The sequence below is a fragment of the Aspergillus saccharolyticus genome (assembly GCF_003184585.1).
Source record: "Aspergillus saccharolyticus JOP 1030-1 unplaced genomic scaffold BP01scaffold_12, whole genome shotgun sequence".
Taxonomy (NCBI): domain Eukaryota; kingdom Fungi; phylum Ascomycota; class Eurotiomycetes; order Eurotiales; family Aspergillaceae; genus Aspergillus; species Aspergillus saccharolyticus.
Window position 1 is genome coordinate 723,315 of NW_020290622.1, and position 20,970 is coordinate 744,284.

Here is a 20,970-nt window from a genome sequence, read left to right on the forward strand (position 1 = left end):
TACTCCCATGTTCCACCCAATTCTGCCTCTCGCCTGCCACTTCCTCTCCCATCGTCGCCCCGGGCCCTGATGAAGTGTCTCCTCGGCTTGTGCTATGCTGAGCTCGACAAGGCGTCCAGCTCCTGCATGAACATTCAACCTTGCATTCTTACTGAATTCCCCTCACGTTCGTCTTAGTCTTGGGTTTTACTCATATCTGGTGTGGGTGGAATTACTTGTATTGTTGTTTATGACGACTATTATTACCATTATTACTTGGCTCTGCGCAATAGATTCGGTGCGCTGGTTTAGATTACTCGATTGATGATTCATCGAATCAACGATTGGTCCTCCAGTGTCTTCAACTGCAGCCCTGAAGGCCAGGTCTCGTTCAATTCGCTGCCCCTCGCTTCTTTGGATCGCTCCTCGTGCATGCGGCCCTAAAGCCCCTCCAGTATCATGCAGCCTACACCGTCAACTCCGCGGCAGACCGCCCCCAGTCCGAGCAAGCGCTCTGTCCACAATGGCCGACCTGCCGATGGCAATTCGGAAACACCTCGTGCCTCTGCCAACCTCGACTCTTCCCGGCCGGGCATGAAGCCGGACGATGGTACAGCGAGCAGAGCAGGAACGCCCAAGTCTACCAAGCGGCGCAAGCCCCGTCATCGGAAACGCCGTAATCGCCGACAGTCTTTTCTTGGTGCAGAAGATTCCCACCCCGGCGCAGCTGGATCGTCGGTCGCTGATCCGGAGGATCTAAGCATGATGGCAGCCCGGCAGACTAGCACGCAGGTACCCTTGCCTTTTTACAACTTGAGACGGGATCTTAGCAGCACAAGCCTAGAGAGTGAGGCCTTGCTGGACCATCGGTATGTTAACTCTGCGCAACACCCCTGCGTGTTTCGAACCCTATTTGCTATGGATCTGTGTGGCTAATGGTGAACCTCCCGGTGCAGTAACCAACCTTCTATGCGGCCACGGAGAGACAGCCGCCTCGGCCAGTCCTTTCGACCGGGGTCTTCCTCTACCCCATATCGATTTGCTACTGAAACAAGTTCCCGTGGCCTTACGTCGAGGGGAAAGTCTTATCGGGGGGAGGATGACAGCGACGGCGAGGATGTGAACGACCGAACGCCACTGATTCCGCCATCTTCGGCCCATAGTCCTACGATGCCCCGATATGGGACCGATTCCAAGTCCAGTCCGTTCTCGTTTCGTCAGCGCCGTCCATCAGGCCAGTCAGGCTCGTCTCGGTGCTCGCCCCGAGCGATTCCGAGCCCCGGCCTCGTAGAGCATGATCGCGACTACGATATCAACAACCCTCCGTCCATGCCCACCTCCCCCAAATTGGGGCCAGAGATGAACTACGACGATGCGGTGGTGACCGGGGCGGAGTTTGACTTCCTGCTGGCCAAATCCATTGATAACCGCATGGAAAACCTGGCTCGGTCGCATGATGTACTGATCGACGTGGAAGCTGGCGGTGCCAAGGGACCTCAGCCCTCCATGGGATCCTCGCCTCCTTCGCCGCACATGGCGCCTCAGGACGGCCTCCGGCGTCGAAAGACCATGCCTGCGGAAGAAGATGTTTGCTTCCCAACGGAAGCAGCTTCCGAGCTTGCTGAAGAGGACGAGTTACGGGCGCCCAGGGAAGATCATCGTCGACGACGCCGTCACCGGGAATGGCCTGAACTGTCCGTCTTAGATGAATGGAGTCGTCAGGAGAAAGAGGAGCGATCTGGGGCTTTGCGTGCTAAGACCATTAGCGAGCCGATGCTTGTGGAGGGTCGTCTTCGTCCCCAATATCGACTCTGGCGCCGAGAAGAGGATGAAGCGCCCTATCGTTTCACGTACTTTAACGAGGAGTTTCAGAGCACCATTCATGCGCAGACTATCTCCGAATTGGTACAGCCAGGTGGTAGCTTCCGCGAGTTGTTCATCCCTGATCCACCCGAGCTAGATGTCTCATCTGATGAATCGGATGATGAGGCGGAAGACCACCCCGGGGAAGAGTCTTCGGCCAACCACCATGGTAGTCGCCAAGGCAGCCAGCATGGCAATAGCCATAGTGACGCCAACCGAACAGGACGCCTCAATGGAGCTAGCCACGGCGGCGATAGTAACCAGCATAACAACAACAACAACAACAACAACAACACGCCCAAGCAACATCCACGAATGTCGGTGATTAGTGAGGCTATGTCGGAAGCTCGGACGTCAACCGACGTCTCCCCGGCACGAAAGCAGAGCCAACCCAAGCCTAAGCGCTACGGGCCCCGGCCAACCTTTTGGCTCGATGTGCTCTCGCCGACTGATACAGAGATGCGGGTGCTTGCAAAGGCATTTGGTATCCATGCCTTGACGACGGAGGATATCATGATGCAAGAGGCACGCGAGAAAGTCGAATTGTTCCGGAACTATTACTTTGTCAATTACCGCACATTCGAACAAGATCCTAACAGCGAGAACTACCTCCAGCCCGTCAACATGTATGTGGTTGTCTTCCGCGAGGGGGTCCTCTCCTTCCATTTTTCGCAGACGCCTCACCCGGCGAATGTGCGGCGGCGCATCCGGCAACTGATGGACTACCTGATTCTGAGTTCGGATTGGATCTCGTATGCGCTGATTGATGATATCACCGATGTGTTTGGCCCGTTGATCCAAGCTATCGAGGACGAGGTCGATGAAATCGACGAGAAGATCATGCAGATGCATTCCGATGAGCGCGGGATTGCCCCCGATACCAAAGACGACGAGAAGGACAGCGTTGCCACGTCGTTGGCCCCTGGGGAGATGCTCCGACGTGTGGGTGTATGTCGTAAGAAGGTCATGGGGATGTATCGGCTGCTGAGCAACAAGGCGGACGTGGTCAAGGGGTTTGCCAAGCGGTGCAACGAGCAATGGGAGGTGGCGCCCAAGTCCGAGATTGGATTGTACCTGGGCGATATCCAGGATCATATCATGACGATGACGAGCAGTCTGACCTACTACGAGACGTACGTGTCCCGACACCATCCTGATCACGGCAGTGCTGGGTCGTATTTTACTGACTTGGGGGTGGGGGGAACTGTTTAGGCTTTTGTCGCGGGCGCATTCGAACTACCTGGCGCAGATCAACATTCTCATGAATGAGCGGCAAGAACAGACAGCGGATGTTCTGGGGAAGCTGACGGTGCTGGGAACCATCGTCCTGCCGCTAAACATCATCTGTGGAATGTGGGGGATGAACGTCAAGGTACCGGGACAGGATGTCGATAGCCTGACATGGTTTTGGTCTAGTAAGTCTCTTTCCTCATGGTTGGTGGGGGTTGCATTTCCGGTGACTCAAGATACTGATGCCTCTGGCACCCAGTTACCGGGGGGTTGATTCTGTTTGCTTTTGCCTCGTTCTACATTGCCAAGCGGGTGTATGGAATTGTATAGAGTGGGGGTGGGGGGAATTTTGGTTGGCGTCCTTCTGGAAAGCTTCTTCTGGGTAGAGGCCTGGGGAGCCTCGTGACAGGTGTAAGGAGGGAGGAATCTAATCGTGTGATGTTCCTACTGTCATTCTTATTGTTGGTGATCAGTATTCATTCCTGGTTTAGGGATGATGTTACTTCTCCTTGCTTCCTTCCTGTACATCCATCAGTCAGTCAGTCAGTCAACCAGGAAGTCCTGTGCAAGAACCCAGCAGACAAGCAAGTCGTTCTAGACTGGTTCTTCTCCATGAGTTCATCAGGGTAATTGTTCCAGTTGTCTACAGAGTGAAGTAATCTGTAATCTTTTAATCTTAAATCCAAGGCACAAACCGGACTGGATGAAGTCATGATGACTGGTGGGCTCCCGAAAAAGTGGGCGATACACACGATACGGTGACAGGCGGTGGGGGGAGGGTTGCCCGTTTCCCACGACTGGTAATATTACCGGTATGGTGTCACCAGTGGTACTCTTGTTTTTCCAACTTCCCAGAAGGTAGAGAGAGAGAGAGAGAGAGAGCTCGGTCAGAGAGAGCTCGGTCACCTTTTTCTCTCTCTCTCTCTCTCTCTCTCCCCCTCTCTCTCTCTTTCTCTCCCCTTCATTTCTCGCATTCACTTCTCCAAGGTCACCATGTGAGTGGTTCTATTTCTTTTTCTCTTTCTCTTTTTCTTCTTATTCTTCTGTCTGGTCTTCTTCCTCTGCGCCCCCCTCCACCAGTGAAGGACGCTAGAGCTGCCCGTACCTTGACGTGGGCGACTGTCATTGGGTGAGTGGCTGCCAGTCCCCTGACTGGGCAAAACTTCCCCCCTCCCTCTCCCCAATCACTACACAGTAAGTCAGTCAGTCAGTCACTGCCACCAACATCATCCATCCTCTTCTTCCTCCCTCGCCCTCCTCCCTCCTCCTCCTCCTCCTCCTCCACTTCCTGCTTCTTTACAGCCTTCGCGAATCTCCTTGCCTCCTGCCATTCGCCCCCCCTCCCCCCCGCTACTGCCAATAGAATCCGCGCCCTCCCAGCCAAATTAACCAACCAACCCCTCTCCTCTCTCGATTCCTCTATCCACCACCCGCAAACCACCAAGCCAATTCCCCCTCCAGTCTACCCACATCTCCCACTGCACCTGATGTTACGCGGATGTCCTCCTACCAATTCTTGAACTAACTCATCAAACGGCTTGGAAGCTTGTTCTAGATGTTGGCCATCTTCCCACCTCACCCTTCACCATTTACCACCACCAACCCACCACCTCATCCCCTCCCTCTCCCGCTGCTTAATCAAGTTATGTGCACCACTGTCTCCGCCCTTACGGCTTTGGTCTGCCTGGATCATTATTTGGTCTTTTCCTGACTCCTTCCCCTTGGCGCAATCTGCATACAAGCAGACAAACATCCAAACATACACACATACACACCCATACATTCTTGAGTGCATCCTCACCTACTTCTTCTGCTCTTGACTCCACCTCCCCCCCCAAACAGCGGCTGCTGCCCCGGGTGACTGTTGTTTATCCTCTTCGCGCGGTCTCGATAACGGTTTCTCCCGCTCCGAGCTGCTTTGTCCGTTCTCGCAGCATGTGGCCGTCGTCCATTCGCCCTCCGACGACTCTTTCGACTGTGTAACGTGGTGTTGTTTGACAGGAAACCATTGAATTGACAAGTGCAGCCGACCTGTTAGCTTGGCCTGCGCTTTTCTTTTACTCAATCTGCACATCTCCTGACTCTCTGGGTGATCTCGTTTCTCGATCTGGCACTTTGCCGTATTTGCCTGCTCGAATCATTTTTTTTCCACGCCCTGGTCCCGTCTTTCCCGCCCGCTTGGTGCTCACCGAATTTTTCGAGAGGTCCTAGTTTAGTCCTCTTCGTGTTTGCCTTCCACCGACTCTTATCCTGGTTCCCTCTCGGACCTCCTTGATTTCTGAAAGCGTTGTTGTCAGTAGGATCCTGACGCAGCAGAAGTCATGGCGGCGGAGTCCGAGAGGTCACCTTATCCCACCGGGAACGCTGGCGGATCTAGAGTGGCCCAAACCGATGGGCTTACCTCGACTGTTGCAGCGCCGCGCAGATCTGCCAGTGAAAGTGACATGATGGAAGTGCCACGTTCAACCTTCAGATCCCAAATCCAGGGGCCTGCCGTGTCACAGCTGCCTAAGTTCTCGCATGTCGTCCCTGGCATTGCCATCCCGACGTCCACCGCTCCCTCAGTTATTTCCTCTCGTGAAACCTCCCCCGTTCGGTCCTCTCGTCGTCCACGCAACTCCCCATCGACTCCTCGCATCGCATCTCGATCACGCAAAGGCAGTGTCGACCGGAGTCCGAACCGATCTTCCTCTACCACAACTGCAGGCTCGGCCACCGTTCCCTCGGCCACGGCCATACAACGAGCTCTATCTAAAAACATCAAACCGCCCATTCTCAGCCCTCCTCCCAATGCCGATTCGTCCTCCGATGTGCCTAGCCCGGATAAGTCCACCATGCCATTATGGGCCACGTCGAGACGGTCGGAGCCGGAGACTACCCCGCCGAACACCTCGATCAAGCGCTCGAAACCCGGATCAGACGAGCCTGCAGCTAAGACCGATCGGAGCGCCCCTCGGGCTGTCAACCGGGGGAACCATACCCCAGGGTCAGCCCTCGAAACGGTGCAAGAGATGGCTAGTGATCAGTCCACCCCCTCGACTGAGACGATCCTGGGCCTGCCGTTGCGAGAAGACTCACAGCTACAAAAGATCGACGAAGACGCGACCCCCAAGGCTCTGAGGGTGCAGCATATTGAGAGTGGCAGCGATAGTGGTGGTAATAAAAGCTCCGAGCAAGTCGACGGCTATCGCCGACATGCCCCATCGGGATCTCGGGGTTCCAATAATACGATCATCCCGAAGCGATCCACTACCTCCCTGAGCGGCGGCGGGGGACCTCGCGCGAAGCCGACCGATGGTTCGGTGCGCAACATGATTGTCGAGACTGAAACCGTCAGCTCGATTCCGCAAGTTTCTCTCGGGGTCGTCCCCGGTGATCGAGGCAACACCGGTCGGGTGGATCCGGGCACTCTCCGAATGAAGCCTAGTACCGAGACCATTCGCCCGAAGAAGGAAAAGAAGCGAACGCGAAAGCCAGCCGCGCTGACGACCAGCACCGCATCATCCAAGGCAGACATCTTTGAGGCGAAAGTGGCCAGTGCTGTGGATGAGGCCGATGTGTCGGACTCGGATGAGACGTTTGTGTACGAGTCGAATCCCCCCGATCCGTATCCCATTCGACAGAACCGATACCATTCCCGCACTCCGAGCGCAACCTCCATGGCGAGTCAGGTCGACCAGCTGGCTGGCCGGAGTCGGGCCGGGATTCGAGATGGGAACCACAGCGTTACCGGCAAGCGAAGCATGAAGTTCACTAATAATACCTTCACGGGCAACTCCGATGACTTTGGCGATGACACCGCACGCAGCCATCCTCGAACTGATGGCAGCGGAACACACACTCCCCGGCATCATCATATTGGGCGATATGGACGCAACAACAACCTCTACCCGTCTTTGTTTGATAGCGATTCGCCCTTCCCTCAGTCTCAGAGCAGTGCCAAATCTCCCCGTCATTTCGTTGGCAATTCCTACCGACAATCCCGCCACCCTGCGTCACGCACCAATTTGAACTATCGCACGATTAGCGGCAGCAAGAAGCCACACGATCTCTATGGGTACGACTTCGATGCGGAGGGCGCGGACGACGAACGCACCCCTCTCGTCGGCTCGCCCCGAGTAACGCGAAGCCGTCAAAGCGGGGGGCGACGCCCGAACAGCGCCAGTCTACGCCAAATAGAGTACATGCAGCAACGCCATCGTGGAGTTCTCTCCCGGTACGGCGCATGTCTATTCGTCACCGTGCTGCTCTTGTTCGTTATTGGGGGAATCATCTCGTTTGTGGTGGCCACTACCAAGACCCTCGTTGATGTTCAAGTGCTCGACATTCAGAATGTCCTAGCGTCGGAGCAAGAGATCATGTTGGACTTGAATGTGCAAGCAATCAATCCAAATATCTTTCCCGTCTCTATAGACGAGATTGATATGAATATCTTTGCCAAGAGTCGATTTGTGGGGACGGATAAACTTTGGCGTGACCATGACTCTGACATGGGTCATGAATTTCCTCGAGTGGAGCAGAGCAGAAAACGAGCTGAGATGGCTCGACTTGCTCGCTGCGCTGGCTTGGCCGGCGGTGGAGCTAACGACAACGCGACGCTAGTAGGTGGCATGGTGCTCGCTCGCGGCGGTGTGGACAAGGGCACGGATCCCATGCCTACCGATCCCGCGGGCGATCCCCAGACTATGTTGCTCGGCCGTGTGTTCCACTTCGACTCGCCGCTGCTTTTGGAACCGTCGCCATGGCACTATGAGGCATCAACGTCGAAAGGACAGATCCGGCTCGCTCGTCCCGGCAACAAGACAGAAGAGGGCGGCACAGAACGATGGGAACGTGTGCTGCAACATCCGTTCGAGTTGATAGTCCGCGGTGTGGTCAAATATCAGCTTCCTCTGACCTCACGTTATTATTCGGCCTCGGTCAGTTCCAGTATCAAGGTGATACCTGATGACGATGACGATGATGACGGCAGCGGCGACCGTAACCACGGCCCTGATGATAACAACACCGCTACCATATCTACGAGGAACTATACCCGGCGAGATGTGCGCACTGTTCATGACGCTGAGAGCATGACACTGGACGCTGTTCGAAAGACAATTCGCATGGTGAAGCGAGCCTTTGCAGCCTAGGCCCGAAGGAAATCCGCGTTGCTTTTCGTTTTCCTGGCGTTATGTGGAGCTTACGAATCGAGCGTTCCAGCGACCCCTACTCCTCCTTTACATCCTTCTTGGTAAACCACGGCGATTGTAGCCGCATGCAACTCACGGCCGCGCAAACGTTTTTCGCTTATCTTTCTTTCGTGTTAAAATTTGCTCTTTACTTGACATTGACCCACTGATGTGTGATGACTTGGCATAAATCTCTCAATGATGACCCGATGGCGAAAACATGGAGAACGGCGGCGATGTCGTTGAAAGGAAGAGACGTTCATATGTATGCATCAGCACGGCGCTTCTATACACTTCTGTTTGGTGGGTTTCATCTACGACTTGTTTGATTAGAAGGGGGCAGAGCAAGATTCGGGGGAGGGAAAAAGCGAGCAGAGGCGGGCAGGAAAACAGATAGGAGGGGCCACACAACCAAGAATCCTGGGGTGGCGCAGGCGTCGGTCTCTGGTTCTCTGTACTTGTTCCTTGCTCGCTCTCCCATGCATGGATGACTGGGGGGCCCTTTCCCTCCCCGCAATTTTTTCAATGTCTTATCAATTCTTGTATGGTCTTTTGTACATAATATGTTTCATCCATGTTGGTGCATGAACATGTGCCGTATTGAGGATTTGTTCTCGATTGTTGCTATTGCTGTAAACATTCGCATCGAGGGATTCACAAATGGCGGTAAAACGTAGTATCTGTTCATATTATGTTCATACCTCGGCTTGGTAGCTGATCCTTCTTTCGACGTTGGTGTGTGCGATGAGGGAGGAACTTGGAAGACTTGGATGCATCTTCACATTTTATCTTGTTCTATCCACCAGCCTTACACAGTGGGCATCCCATATACGACCTCTATTCGACGGAGGACGGGAGGAACTTTGACACCCACAATATTTACTGAAGCTTCAGCGACATGGAGACATTGTGACTGACCTCCCCAAAGTTCATCACGAGTAGAGAGGGTATCGAGTGAGCGTGAAGATGGGCTATTAATGGATCTTGGAGTATTATTTCTCAAACCAGGTTCCAACCTGGTTCGCGGAGCTAACGGAGGAGAATCGGGCCCTGAATGACGGCCGTACTCACTAGGCACAGCATATGATGAAATTATCCAAAAGGCTTGAGTAAGCCGTGGGTCTCCCAATCCTCCAAGTTCTCCTCTTTCCTGAACAGTCTCTTCATAACCTTTTCTTTTTGTTTCTCGGACCGAATCGCTGCGGAAATCCTGCCATCCATTGATTCATCCGAGTCATGTCATTTGTTAGGCAGCCCCAACCCTTCCCATGGGACCGAGGCTGGATTAATCCAATTCTGCGGCTGGAGTTGCGCGAGCAGCTGCTCTGGGATAGCTTGCATGGGAGGGAAGGACACATAGTCTCCGGCAGGACTGATCAGGCCAGCGGCATGAGCATCCATCCCTACCAGCGAGGCCAGGACTTGTTGGCCGTGGGTGCAGGTCGTCTCACTTAAAACGGAGAAGACATCGGGTTAGCCTGAAAGAACGTCGGACAAGTTTCAAGGACGATTGCTGTAGAGAAGGATTTGCCTACATTATCTGACGCAGGACTGGCACAGCCTTGCTGCAGAAATTGCTGCGGTTGGACAGAGCGGCAAAGGTCTCCAGGGCATCCCAGAGTAGGCCCTTAGATTCGTCGAACTCGAACTGTGTTTCTGGGGACATCAGGGTCGCGGACAAAACCACGGCGGCGTGGAAGGCGTGGAAACTGCCGAGATAACTATTGTACCATTTGTAGGAGGCGTAGGGAGGCGACTCGTGGAGGGTTTGGTAGATGGCCAAAGATGCCCGGGCGGAGGAGACGCATTTGGTCCGCGCTGCGTACGTTTCGGGCGTAAAGTCCGCTTGCAAGTAGGCACAAAGAGCTGGACGATGGAGAAGAAGAAGTAGCTGATGGATATAGCTGTAGAGGATGTTCAGGTTGGCCTGGTGAGGCAATAGGATGGGCTCAAGGGTGGAAGTAGGCTTGTACCGCTGGTCGCACATTTCACGGACGGCCAGAATCTGAGCTTCCAATTGGTACGGATCAGACCTCGGCGACGCGCTAAACAGAGTTTCGCATATCATCAGCAAAACTCTGTTAAGATGTGACTCCAACAGTAGGTATGTCATGTGCGTTGGATGTGTTGGTTGTCCCGGGAAAGAACCCGTCAGCAAATCAACATCGTTGATATCCAAGGCCAGCTTGACATCATTGGGCGCGATGCCGTCGTGCAAACAGCCAAAAAGTGTACTCTGAATGGTGAATAGAGAAGTGAGCCCCATCCAGGCACGTCTGCGCTCCTCTTGTTCGATGAGACCGAGATCGAATCGGCTGGGATCGACGTGACAACCCATGGAGATGGCTACATGATGTGTGAATCCGAGCAGGGTCCAGATGGGAAGACCACGTTGAGCTCGAGCATAATTTACGAGGATCAGTGATTGAAGGGAGTTGATTGAGTGTCGAGATAGGACATTATCTGCGGCCAGGCATCGCAGTGAGGCCGACCGATAGCGTGCAGATAATGCTTTGATGTTTCGACTAGCCGTCTTCTCTCGCCCAATATCCGAAAGTAGAAGCTCATCGTCTTTCAACGCAGTGACTGCAATCGAGAGGATCGCGAACAGAAGTGCGATCCATGCAGTGGTCACACTGTTTGCATCGTGGCAGAATTGTTGATATTCAGTCTCGAATGTAAGGTCGTGCAGAATGTGGAACAGCTGGATACCAGATCAGTAATATTCTCTCTCACAGTAGTCCTTCGCGCCAAAGCGCCACAATCTTGACAGGAAAGATCCAACCCAACTTACAGGCGAGAAGACTCTTAAATAAATATCCTTGAGCGCATCGCAATATCGGCGCGGGGGGAGAATCGCTAACAGCTCATCTCGAGAAACATGATTTTTGGCAAAGGGGAGTTGCAGGTCATCGCTCTCGTCCGGAAGTTCGCTCTCGACATTAACTGCCGACTGACCCCTGGAGATGGGGAGACAGGCCACCCACGGCAGATAACGAACGTATCCGGCACTGAACGTCTGGAGAGTGCCGGCGCTTCTGGGCAGTCGGGGTTTGATCTCTCGGGATCTTACATCGAACGCAGGCTCCAACTCGGCTCCACTTTCGGTGCCGCTAGGCGATCTCTGGGGTGACATATGAGTAACGTCGCTTGGCTGAATTCGAACCTGTTCCTGGAGCAGATCTTCGAGGTTACCAATCTGGGAAAGCAACTCATTCTGTTCAGGTGGAGCAGCCACCAAAGCTTGCTGGGAAGAGAGTCGTGGCTGGCCCAGGTAGATACAGTCTTCTGCCCCCAAGCCACGGCGAACACAGGTCTGACATGGACGCCCGTCGCGAGAGCAGCGGATTTTCCTGGTTCGGCATGCCTGACAGCTTATAGGCAACCTCTTTCCGGCCGAGCGGCCGAACGTGGTCATGATGGGGTGGAGCAGAAAAATCAAGATGAAAGAGCTAGAAAGAAGCTAGCGTTCAGGGAATTGTGTCACACTTTCGCACGAATAACCACAGGACAGGATATGTTGAACCAAAACAGCAGGTCGACCTCATAAGTACCCGCCGGTTTACCATCTGAGTTTAAAGGTGCAGGAGGATGAGGTACGCTAGATGAGTTCCTAAGGGTGCATCGCGTGCTCTTTATATCAAGGTAGATCTGCCTGCTAGCCCAGGAGCAAGGAGTCTTGCACTGGACTATCGCCCACAGTGTCCCATTTCGGCATCGCCGGTCTAGTCGAAATTCTGTGCCAATACTTTATGACACTTGATGCGCTGGCGTAGTGCTAGTTCGATTGAGCTAAGGAGGAGAAGCAGCTTCACGGAGAATTCCGTCTTAGTGCGACAACGTTATTATCACCCTGGAATGTCGCGTCCGATTTGGTGGAATTGCAGCATGCATGGAAAACTTTTCTGCTGAGTCCGTATCCATCGCCTATAGTGTCGGTACTAAGAAAGCCCTGGACAAAGACCTCATAGCAGCTAGCGCATGGAAAAATTCTAGAAGGATACAGTGTTGACCAATAATCTGTGCTTCAGTCTGGTAGGTGAAGGGAAAGACCTAACGACCTAAAACCTATGGGGGATGGGCGCTGAATGACAATGACGTCTGCCAGCATCGATAGTGCATCAAGTCGGGTGGACGGCATTGTGGGGCTTGACCCTTGAACTATCGCAGTCATACAGTACTGTCCGACGGATTGTGGCTAGGTGCATACAGACCGAATCCATTTTCTGCAACACCGCCACAGAGAACCATGGTTTATAATCCTCTAGTCGAGTCTGTCTGGCAGGAAAGAGGCCTGCAAGAATACCTCTTCTTGTCTATCATGTTCATGTTGATGTTGCTGCTTGCTTGGTATTCTGAAAGCCCCTTGTTGCCTCGACAAGTGAACCCGGCCAGACTGAGTAGATGAATCACGATATGAAGCCCTGTGTTTCCGATCACGGCGAAAGCCTCCCGAGTTTTCCAGGGGTAGTCGCGCCTCAGGTCACAAAATCGCTTGGGTGGTTGAGCCACAGAATAGATTGACGCGAGGGGCCAAAGCGGCAGCAAGAGCCACCCATTTGATTGCCAGCACAGACGAGCCCCGTAGGGCACGTATGCTAAGTCCACGGCTCAAAAGCACTATGCAGGGATTATCGTGCAGACCCTCCTTTGACGGAAAATCCATAACAACTGACATCCACATGTGAAGCGGGGGCTCTGATCACCGTCTTGAAGCAGTTATTGCACCACTCTCGTAGCGGAGGCTGCAGATGGCAAGAAGCGGTTAGTTACACCCCGTCAGACGAAGGCTAAGGTCACTGAGTCTAATCCTTGCGGGAGAATTTTCCAGCACTTGGTAGTTGACGCCCGGCTAAGGCGGATGAGACTAACGCACTAGCAAGATGATTGAAAATTTTCAGTGGATCCCTGCGCAGGCTGAGGGGGCCCTTGACCCCTGGGAGTTGAGATATTCAGAGGTTTTGTTGCATAAGGTACCTGAAGACCGATGATATGACGGATGTCATTCCATGGTCGAGAAAGATCTGGTTAGATCTGGGTCCATTAACCGTACTTTTGAGTTCCAAGGGAATGATCATCACAGAGACTGTTGTTGGATGATAAAGAAGAAGAAGATGATGATGATGATGAAAATGAAGGGCAGTGAGAGTCAGCTGCGGATTCTTCACGTGGTTGGTTGCAATCACCTGCCTGCCTGTTTGGGTGGTTTGGGTGGTTTGCCTGTCGTCACAGTCACAGCCTCAGGTTTCCTTCCCTCTTCTTATGTCTTCTCATTTACTCCACCATCATCATCATCATCATCATATCTTTCATGCTTCCATATTGCTGCACGCTTGTTTCATGCTACATTGTGTTACCCACTGGATAGATGATCAGAGAGGGTGAACAACGTACAGCCAACCACAGCTGCCGCCCAGAATACTTAATCTTTGGCTAGCAACTATTTCGTATTGGCCTTACCCCTCCTCTGCTGGTGCCCGTTCTCTCCCCTCAAGCAATCTTCTTCTACCATCTTTGTGCCCCCCTCCTCCATCTCTCTGACGACGGTGTACGTCTGCCTGGTTTTTGCCTCGAATCAGATTGATTCCTTCTACAGCCTTCCGCCCACGCCCGTCGAATACTGTTGACGCTCGTCAGCCTCGCTTACCCCACTTCGCTGCAGTCCCTCCTCCTCCATCTTCTTCTCAAAACTCCATCTCATCTCTCTTTAGCCTTTCTCTCCAGAAAGCACCCCTCTCTTCATTAACCCTTTAGACACACAGACGCATATACACCTACATCTATCTCGGTTTGCCATCTTCATGTCATACGTCTATAGAGAGCGAGATCGCGAGCGGGACTGGGAAGAATCCCGCTCAGCCGTATCGATCAAGCGTTACGTCATCCCCTCTGAAGAGGAACGTGAGCGCGATTTCTTCTACCGCCATGAGGATCCTTCCGACCGAGAGCTGGTTGTTAGACGCACTCTTGAGCGAGAGGAGCCGGTGATGGTTCAGCGATATGAACGAGAAGTTGACTTTGACTCGCGCCCACTTGATTACCGCTCCGAAAGAGACTACTACGAACGTGAGTATTACGTGCCCGAGCGCTTCCGCAGTCACCCCGCCCCCGTTATCATTCGTGAAACTCAGCCAGTAATCCTTCTTGAAGCACGCGGTCCGGTCTATATCAATCCACGAGAGTCCGACTATGAGATTGTGCGCCGGCCGGAAGTGGATCGTGAGCCTGGCGGCTATTACTATCACCGTCGGGTGCGCGAGTGGGATGAAGACCGTCGTTCCCGTCGTGAACTCAGTCCCAGCGACTCTGTCTCACAGGCGACTCGTCGTCGTGATGATGAAGGATATAGCAGCGATGAGAGCATGGTCTACATCCGCAAAGAGACTCGGGAGTACGATGACCATCCTCATCGGCGGCGACACTTGGCCGAGGGCGCGCTGGTCGGCGTTGGAGCGGCCGAGCTTCTTCGCAACCACCACAAGAAAGAAGGAGGAGAAGTACCCGAAGGAGTCGGCCGTCTCGGGCGGGATGTGGGTGCCGGTGCATTAGGTGCCATCGCTGCTGAAGCAGTCTCACGTGCAAGAGAGCACTATCGCAGTAAAAGTCGACATCGCTCCCACTCTTTTGATGACGACCACAGATCGCATTCGCGCCATCACCGCCACCATCGCCATAGCCACAGTCGTCGCAGTCGCTCTCGCTCTCATTCTCACTCACGTGTGCGGACGCTCGCTGAACTCGGCTTGGGTGCAGCTGCTATTGCTGGAGCCGTTGCCCTGGCTCGAAACAAGTCCAACTCTAACAAGGATAGACGTAGCCGGTCTCGTCATCGTCGGGCGGCCAGCTCTACTCGGTCTTTACCACTCACCAAGGATGGGGAGCGCAGCAAATCTCAAAGCAGGAAGCATATGGCAGAAGCGGGTCTAGCTGGAGCAGCAGTGGCGGGTCTTATCGAGAGGGCCCGGAGTCAATCGCGTTCCGGAAGACGGGATCGGTCCCGCTCCAAAAGTGCAATCAGAAAAGCCCTGCCTGTGCTAGCCGCTGGCCTAGGGACAGCTGCTGTTACCGGCTTGTATGAGAAAAACAAGGACAAGAAAGAAAGCTCACGCCAGAGAGAACGTCGACGCTCAAGATCTCGCAGCCGTGCGCCGTCTGAAGTCTACTCGGACCCAACGAAATCTTCGCCTGGTCTAATTGAATATGGGGAGCATCCAGTCCATGGTAGTATTCCTGCCAACTATTACGGTCGGCCTGGGAGCTCACACGGATATTACTCGGATGCGTCTGACCCTGTCGCAAGTGGCGCAGCAGGGTTTGGGTCCACCAGACGCCGAGCCTATAGCCGCAGTCGTAGCCGGAGCCGAGGCCGGCCTGCTCGTTATAGTAGTGATTCGTCAGACTCCGAAAGTGGCAGCCGGAGAAGACGGCGAGGCGGGCACGAACGGCATCGCAGTCGCTCGCGCGAATTCGCCGAGGCTGCTTTAGGGGCCGCAGGACTTGGTTACGCAGCTCACAAGTTGTCTCAACGGAATGAGCGCAAGAAAGCGGAGCGCGACAGAGAAAGATCGGGTGAGTAGATTCGGGCTTGCTTAATGTTTCCAGGTGCTGACCAGTTATGAGCCAGATGAAGAAGGTCCGTACCAGCATGATCCAGATCCGCCATCTCCGGCTGCTCCTCGACCGATCGACGACCATCAGTACTATCCTAATACCAATTACTTTCCCCCGCCCCCTGGCTCTGCACCTCGAACCGAACCAGCACCTTACAACCCTGCCGACTATCCACCTCCACCCGGCGCTGTGCCACCGCAGCCGTATGCTCACCCTGCGCATCCTCAACCAGAACCCTATGCACCTCGGCCCCGGAGGGTAGAAGAGAATGTGAGTGCTGCATGGATATCTCCCCAACACCCCGTTGCCCAAGATCGCATATATGATGGTGGGTTCAGGGAAGGCCGCCTTGCAGACCAAGGGGCCCTTGCTGATGTTGCATGTAGGCCTAGATGCACGGTCACCGCTGAGAACCCCCCGCGCAAGGAAACGACGACCCCGCGCTGCCAGCCAGCCGGCACGGCCGAAGTCGGTTGCCTTTGACCTTGGTTCGGAGCATGAAGGACAGCATGATCTAGGATACGAAACGGATGACAGTGACTCGACCATTGCGTCAATACATGGACATAGCCACTATCGCACCCCACGTCGTCGCCACTCGTCCTCTGAGCCGTTTGCTGCACGTCCTCGGTCTGACGATCGGTCTCGCAAAGATGGCGCGGAATCTGATTCCGACTCAACTATTGATTTACCTGACCGGTTTGACTCGCAGGGACGCCTCTTGCCCCAGCCTGGAGATGATCCTTTGGCGGACGGATTAGAGCATCTCCTGAGGGGCATCAATCACGTCTTTGTTTAACTGACTTTTTGCGCTTCTATCTTTGCACCATACCTTTCTTTGTTGCGACTTGTGTTTTGCTTTCCCCTGATGTAGTAACGACGTGATGATCATGACAATATCGGTAGTTAATAAATGAATGATAACGAAGTCCGACGCCCACCGAAAGGATTGCAGTACTTATGCAGGAACTCGGTCACTGTCACCTGACGATCTGTGCCGATCCGACCATTTGCCTGAAGTAGTGGCATGCATGAACCATACCGAGTAATGTACGGCGTAGTTGTCGACCTCCATGACGCCTGCTGTAACTAAGGACTGGAGGGAAAAGGCATCAAACATTCTTGTCTGTAACTATGATTTCTGCGCTCCAGACGACCTCTGTCACAAACGGTGTCCTTTGAAGAAGAACACATTCCTATCCATCTTCAAACTCGATGCAAGCAACTTATTGACGAGAACTTTCCAGTAGAAATGGTAAGTTAGCCCTTAGGAGGATCCACAAGATCGTCAGGAGTAGACTTACACCCAACATCACTAGATGCGATCGGTAGACATAGGCAGTACGGTAATTCACACATCACATACGCTGGATCAGGCAGGTATGTGATGGTATTTAATGTCTCCCTCTTTTGGACTCTTTCTACTTTGGGGGATCGCCTTTCTTTCTTTCTTTTACTTTGAGGGGGGTATTCACATAGCGAAATCGGACTGGTGGTCCTCGGAGCCGAGATCGAGAATAGCTCGGGTGTAGGATTGTATGCACTCTGTATCTCTCTTTCTGACGTTCAGGGGAGGACTTTCTTTATCCTTTGCTTCGGTTTTCTCCTGCCATTCATGATTGTGAAAGTGCAAGGAGAGGAAGCGTGGATGGTTTCCGGCCTAAGTTGAAGCTGAATAGAATGACCAAGATTTGACTGGATTCTGAAATGTGCATTCTGCTGTACTTTGATAATTGTCGAAGAGGTCTTTCTCTCTTTTTGAGTCAGTATGTGTAAGTGTGTCTCTAATGTCATCGCCACCAGGTACAGGACAGAAAATTCAGCCGTCCAAAACAGCTGCCAATAATTATCTAGGTAGCCTTACAATCCCTGAGAAAAGTATCCAAGGGTCAAAGCTGTAGGCATAGCAGGTACAACTTCATCAAGACAAAGGGCATTAGTTATCCAATGATTCCAACACGCAGACTTTCATCACTCCACTCAACTGTTCTCCCTACCTACCTACCTACTCCCCGTAAACAACCTCCACCCGCTGGGAATGGGGCTTCGCATCCGGATCCTCCTCTTCACCCTGCTCGCCAGCCGCGACCAGCTTGTCGCCGAAAGATGCGGCAATTTCCTCCAAGGTCTTTTGTTTGGTTTCCCTATCGTCGGTCCTGGAGGTTAGTTTCACTCTCCCATCAAGCACCTGCACAGAAAGAGATACGATCGTCGGAGCTAGCTACTCACGGGAAGTATAGATAGGCAATGACCAAGAAGAAAAAAGTGCAGGCCACGAAGACGTAATAGTAGTTTTCGTGGATGTTCGCAAAGGCGCTGGGGCCTGCTTCGGTGACTGTATCATAGACCAGGGATGTGAGCATGTCAGGGTGAAGCAGGCAATAAAGGGAGACGGCTTCAGGCGGCCTGTTAGAGGTGATTCCGAGTTTTGAAACCTACTTGCGACATTGACGATGAAGTGAGAGGCTGCCGCCAGTCCCATGACTTTGCTGCGAAGGGCGATGGGCAGAACCTCGGCGCCGTAGAGCCAAGTTGTGCTGTTGAGCATACCATCTGCACGGTGCCCGTGTCGATGATTAGTGAAGGAACGATATGCTGGGCCCTGCGGTATGCTTACAATAGATCACTACAAACAAATAGATCCCGAGGATGGCGAAGCCCTTCCCGACTCTGTTGTTCGTGTTCTGGAATTCTCGCTGCATGATAGCGGCATATATCTCGACAATGATGATCCCGGCGAGGCCGGCTAGGATCATTCTTTGTTGTTATGTCAGCTCTGTTGGATTGGGAGATTCGTGGGTGCCAGGGGGGGAACATACTTGCGACGACCCCATTGATCTGTAAGGTATTTGGTGGTGAGGGAATTGGTGAGGAAGGCGACAGTGCCGTAGACAGCAGCCAGGGCGAGGATGGTGTGGGAGTCGATGCCAAGGGACTTGTATAGAGTTGCTGGGTCAGAGCCGTCAGTATGCGTCTTCGGAATAGAAGTATGATATGAGCGGGCAACAACACGCACTTTGGTAGTACTAGCGCTGTGTTAATTCAAGCTTCCATCGGGTTATCGAGGAGCCATACCTGTATAACATTCACCCCAGTAAGACTTGTCATGGTCTGCACGGCAATTGAGCTATTCGACCCGGTCAGTTAAGTTCGCTTCCTCGGAACCTCTGCACGGAAACGTACACTAACGCTCGTCGTCGAAACAAACGAAAAATCTCCTTGTAGGAGGTTATCTCTCTCTCCTTTTCATATTGGATCTGAGCGACCATCTCTGCGAATTCGTGGCGGGCCTCGTCCGAACGTAAGTCCCGTCGGCCTCTGATGAATTCGCTGCGGGCCTTCTCGATCTGACCCACTCGGATTAAATGGCGTGGTGAGTCTGGCATGAAGGTGACCAGTCCGGCGAACATGACAATCCCCCATGGGACCTGGATTGCTAGAGGAACTCTCCACTGGACCTGACCGTAAGGAGCAAAGCTACAGGCGTATCCGACCCAGTTCGACGCCATGGTTCCGAATGCGATGCCGCAGCCTGAGATGCCACCGATGAGACCGCGGTACCGAGGGGCTGATATCTCGCTGAGGTAGATTGGGACAGTCGCGACCATTCCGCTAACGATGGATGCCAGAGTTAGTTTCCACTCCTGTCTGTAGCTCCACGAGCACGGTGTGCAAGTTACCCAACGGCGTAGCCAGCCAGCAGACGACCAGCAAGAAACATTCCGATATTCACTGCCGCGGTCTGGATGACCGTGCCGATAGTGACCACGATGCACGACACTTCCATGAACCGAAGACGCCCTAATTTGTCTCCAATCGCAGTTTGAGTAAGAGCACCTACTGCTTCACCGGCGATATATACCGACACCACCTGCGCAGGATTAGATAGAGGAGCCCAAAGTTGATCCTTCCGACTTACGGCTCCTGTCAAGCCATTTGACGGGTGATTCATGTAGTCAATCCAGCTTTGATGGGCGATTGCTAGAGGACAAAGCGTTAGCTAATGCGGAGAAGGTTGTATGACTGAAGTTTTCTCACTTGTCGTGGCAATGCCTGTGTCGAATCCCTAGGAGAGTGTTCGTGTTAGCGACAATATCGCCTGACAAAAATGAGCCTGACCTTACAAACAAGAAAGTTCCAATGGCAGCGAACATAGCCACGCCAAAAGCATACCAGACAGCCATTTTGGATGGATAGGAGAGAAAAAAGCTAACAAAGGATGAGTGTCGCGCATGCTCAACCCTTCACCGTAGCAAACACCCCGTGTGCAGCTATATAAATGCACGGCGAGAAGCCGAGGATGTAGTTGTAGGACGTCAACACTGACTCGGAGGATGGCCGAGCAACAAGGACCAATCCGGGGTATGATGAAGCTGAAAAGCGGGCCAAAGGTTGGGGACCCCGTATTCTGTAGATCGGATTGCAGTCATGCCATGCACAAACCTTGCCGCAGGTTTCCCCGCAGGAAGTGGTGGTTCGGTGGGTTTTGGTCCGAGGAGTAGTGTTACCGTCAGTTTGGCTTCGTTCCATTAGTTGGACTTGTGGAGGATGGAGTCGGCATGACAGGAATCGTGACGACTTGAAGGAGTCACTGAGAAGAGGTACTGCATGCCGTCATACAGGTATATACTTACTAGTACTAGTATATACGGAGCAGAATGCGGGGGATATAGTACTAATCCCGCCTCGTGACGCGGGGGTCACTGAACGAGTTGAGACCGGTTTCATCTACCATTGGCAGATATATGAGAATCCAACAGGCGTTGCTAAAAAGAGACTCTGCTTATTCGAAAAGTCAACAAACATTTCATCACTGACTGTATACAGGGAGACAGTCTCTTGACTTACTAACAGCTCCCCTCCTCAGATCCCCCCGCTAAACCCATCCCAGCCACTACCGCATCTAGTTTAGCGCACAGAATAGGCGAGGCTAGCAGCACTAGCGTCATTTAGCCTTCAGACCCAACCTATATAAGGCGCCTCCCCCCAGCGCCCTTTTAGAATTTTTTTCTCTTTTCTTTTCCAGCTCTCTTTGCCTTTTGGCTTAGATCAAGTGTAGTATCTGTTCTTTTCAGTTTAATCTCTGAAAGTGTTCTAAGGAACACAACATTGATTA

General features: G+C 53.1%; 6 protein-coding genes across 6 annotated transcripts; 3 read left to right on the forward strand and 3 right to left on the reverse strand.

Moving 5' to 3' along the window:
* Window positions 1-438: 438 nt before the first annotated feature.
* Window positions 439-3,402, forward strand: BP01DRAFT_382250 (cora family metal ion transporter; the record flags this gene model as incomplete). The annotated part of the gene is made up of 4 exons (XM_025577361.1): window positions 439-848; window positions 936-2,975; window positions 3,055-3,257; window positions 3,332-3,402. 4 exons carry the CDS (start codon window positions 439-441, stop codon window positions 3,400-3,402), a joined length of 2,724 nt encoding a protein of 907 aa, XP_025432057.1.
* Window positions 3,403-5,143: 1,741 nt separating this feature from the next.
* BP01DRAFT_35104 (putative phospholipid metabolism enzyme regulator) lies at window positions 5,144-8,334 on the forward strand. Its single transcript, XM_025573822.1, has one exon. It carries the CDS (start codon window positions 5,394-5,396, stop codon window positions 8,202-8,204), a length of 2,811 nt encoding a protein of 936 aa, XP_025432058.1. The 5' UTR covers window positions 5,144-5,393; the 3' UTR covers window positions 8,205-8,334.
* Window positions 8,335-9,506: 1,172 nt separating this feature from the next.
* BP01DRAFT_318053 (Zn(II)2Cys6 transcription factor) lies at window positions 9,507-11,661 on the reverse strand (the record flags this gene model as incomplete). Its single annotated transcript, XM_025572625.1, has 4 exons — window positions 9,507-9,693; window positions 9,779-10,947; window positions 11,038-11,262; window positions 11,317-11,661. Coding segments are annotated over 4 exons (1,926 nt in total), but the record flags the coding sequence as incomplete, so codon positions are not given.
* A 2,169-nt stretch (window positions 11,662-13,830) lies between these two features.
* Window positions 13,831-16,733, forward strand: BP01DRAFT_35195 (DUF3824 domain-containing protein). Its single transcript, XM_025573863.1, has 4 exons — window positions 13,831-14,309; window positions 14,394-15,812; window positions 15,868-16,182; window positions 16,241-16,733. Exons 1-4 carry the CDS (start codon window positions 14,045-14,047, stop codon window positions 16,651-16,653), a joined length of 2,412 nt encoding a protein of 803 aa, XP_025432060.1. The 5' UTR covers window positions 13,831-14,044; the 3' UTR covers window positions 16,654-16,733.
* Window positions 16,734-17,753: 1,020 nt separating this feature from the next.
* Window positions 17,754-20,160, reverse strand: hxt8 (putative MFS monosaccharide transporter (Hxt8)). Its single transcript, XM_025574132.1, has 12 exons — window positions 19,979-20,160; window positions 19,893-19,920; window positions 19,774-19,835; window positions 19,535-19,725; window positions 19,038-19,466; window positions 18,930-18,981; window positions 18,871-18,880; window positions 18,674-18,803; window positions 18,472-18,611; window positions 18,294-18,407; window positions 18,084-18,189; window positions 17,754-17,998 (listed from the first exon to the last, which is right to left on the reverse strand). The coding sequence occupies exons 1-12, from the start codon at window positions 20,036-20,038 to the stop codon at window positions 17,860-17,862; spliced, it is 1,461 nt and encodes a 486-aa protein (XP_025432061.1). The 5' UTR covers window positions 20,039-20,160; the 3' UTR covers window positions 17,754-17,859.
* On the reverse strand, window positions 19,850-20,439 carry BP01DRAFT_35306 (uncharacterized protein). Its single transcript, XM_025574083.1, has 2 exons — window positions 19,974-20,439; window positions 19,850-19,920 (listed from the first exon to the last, which is right to left on the reverse strand). Exon 1 carries the CDS (start codon window positions 20,382-20,384, stop codon window positions 20,091-20,093), a length of 294 nt encoding a protein of 97 aa, XP_025432062.1. The 5' UTR covers window positions 20,385-20,439; the 3' UTR covers window positions 19,850-19,920; window positions 19,974-20,090.
* Between the last annotated feature and the right edge of the window lie 531 nt (window positions 20,440-20,970).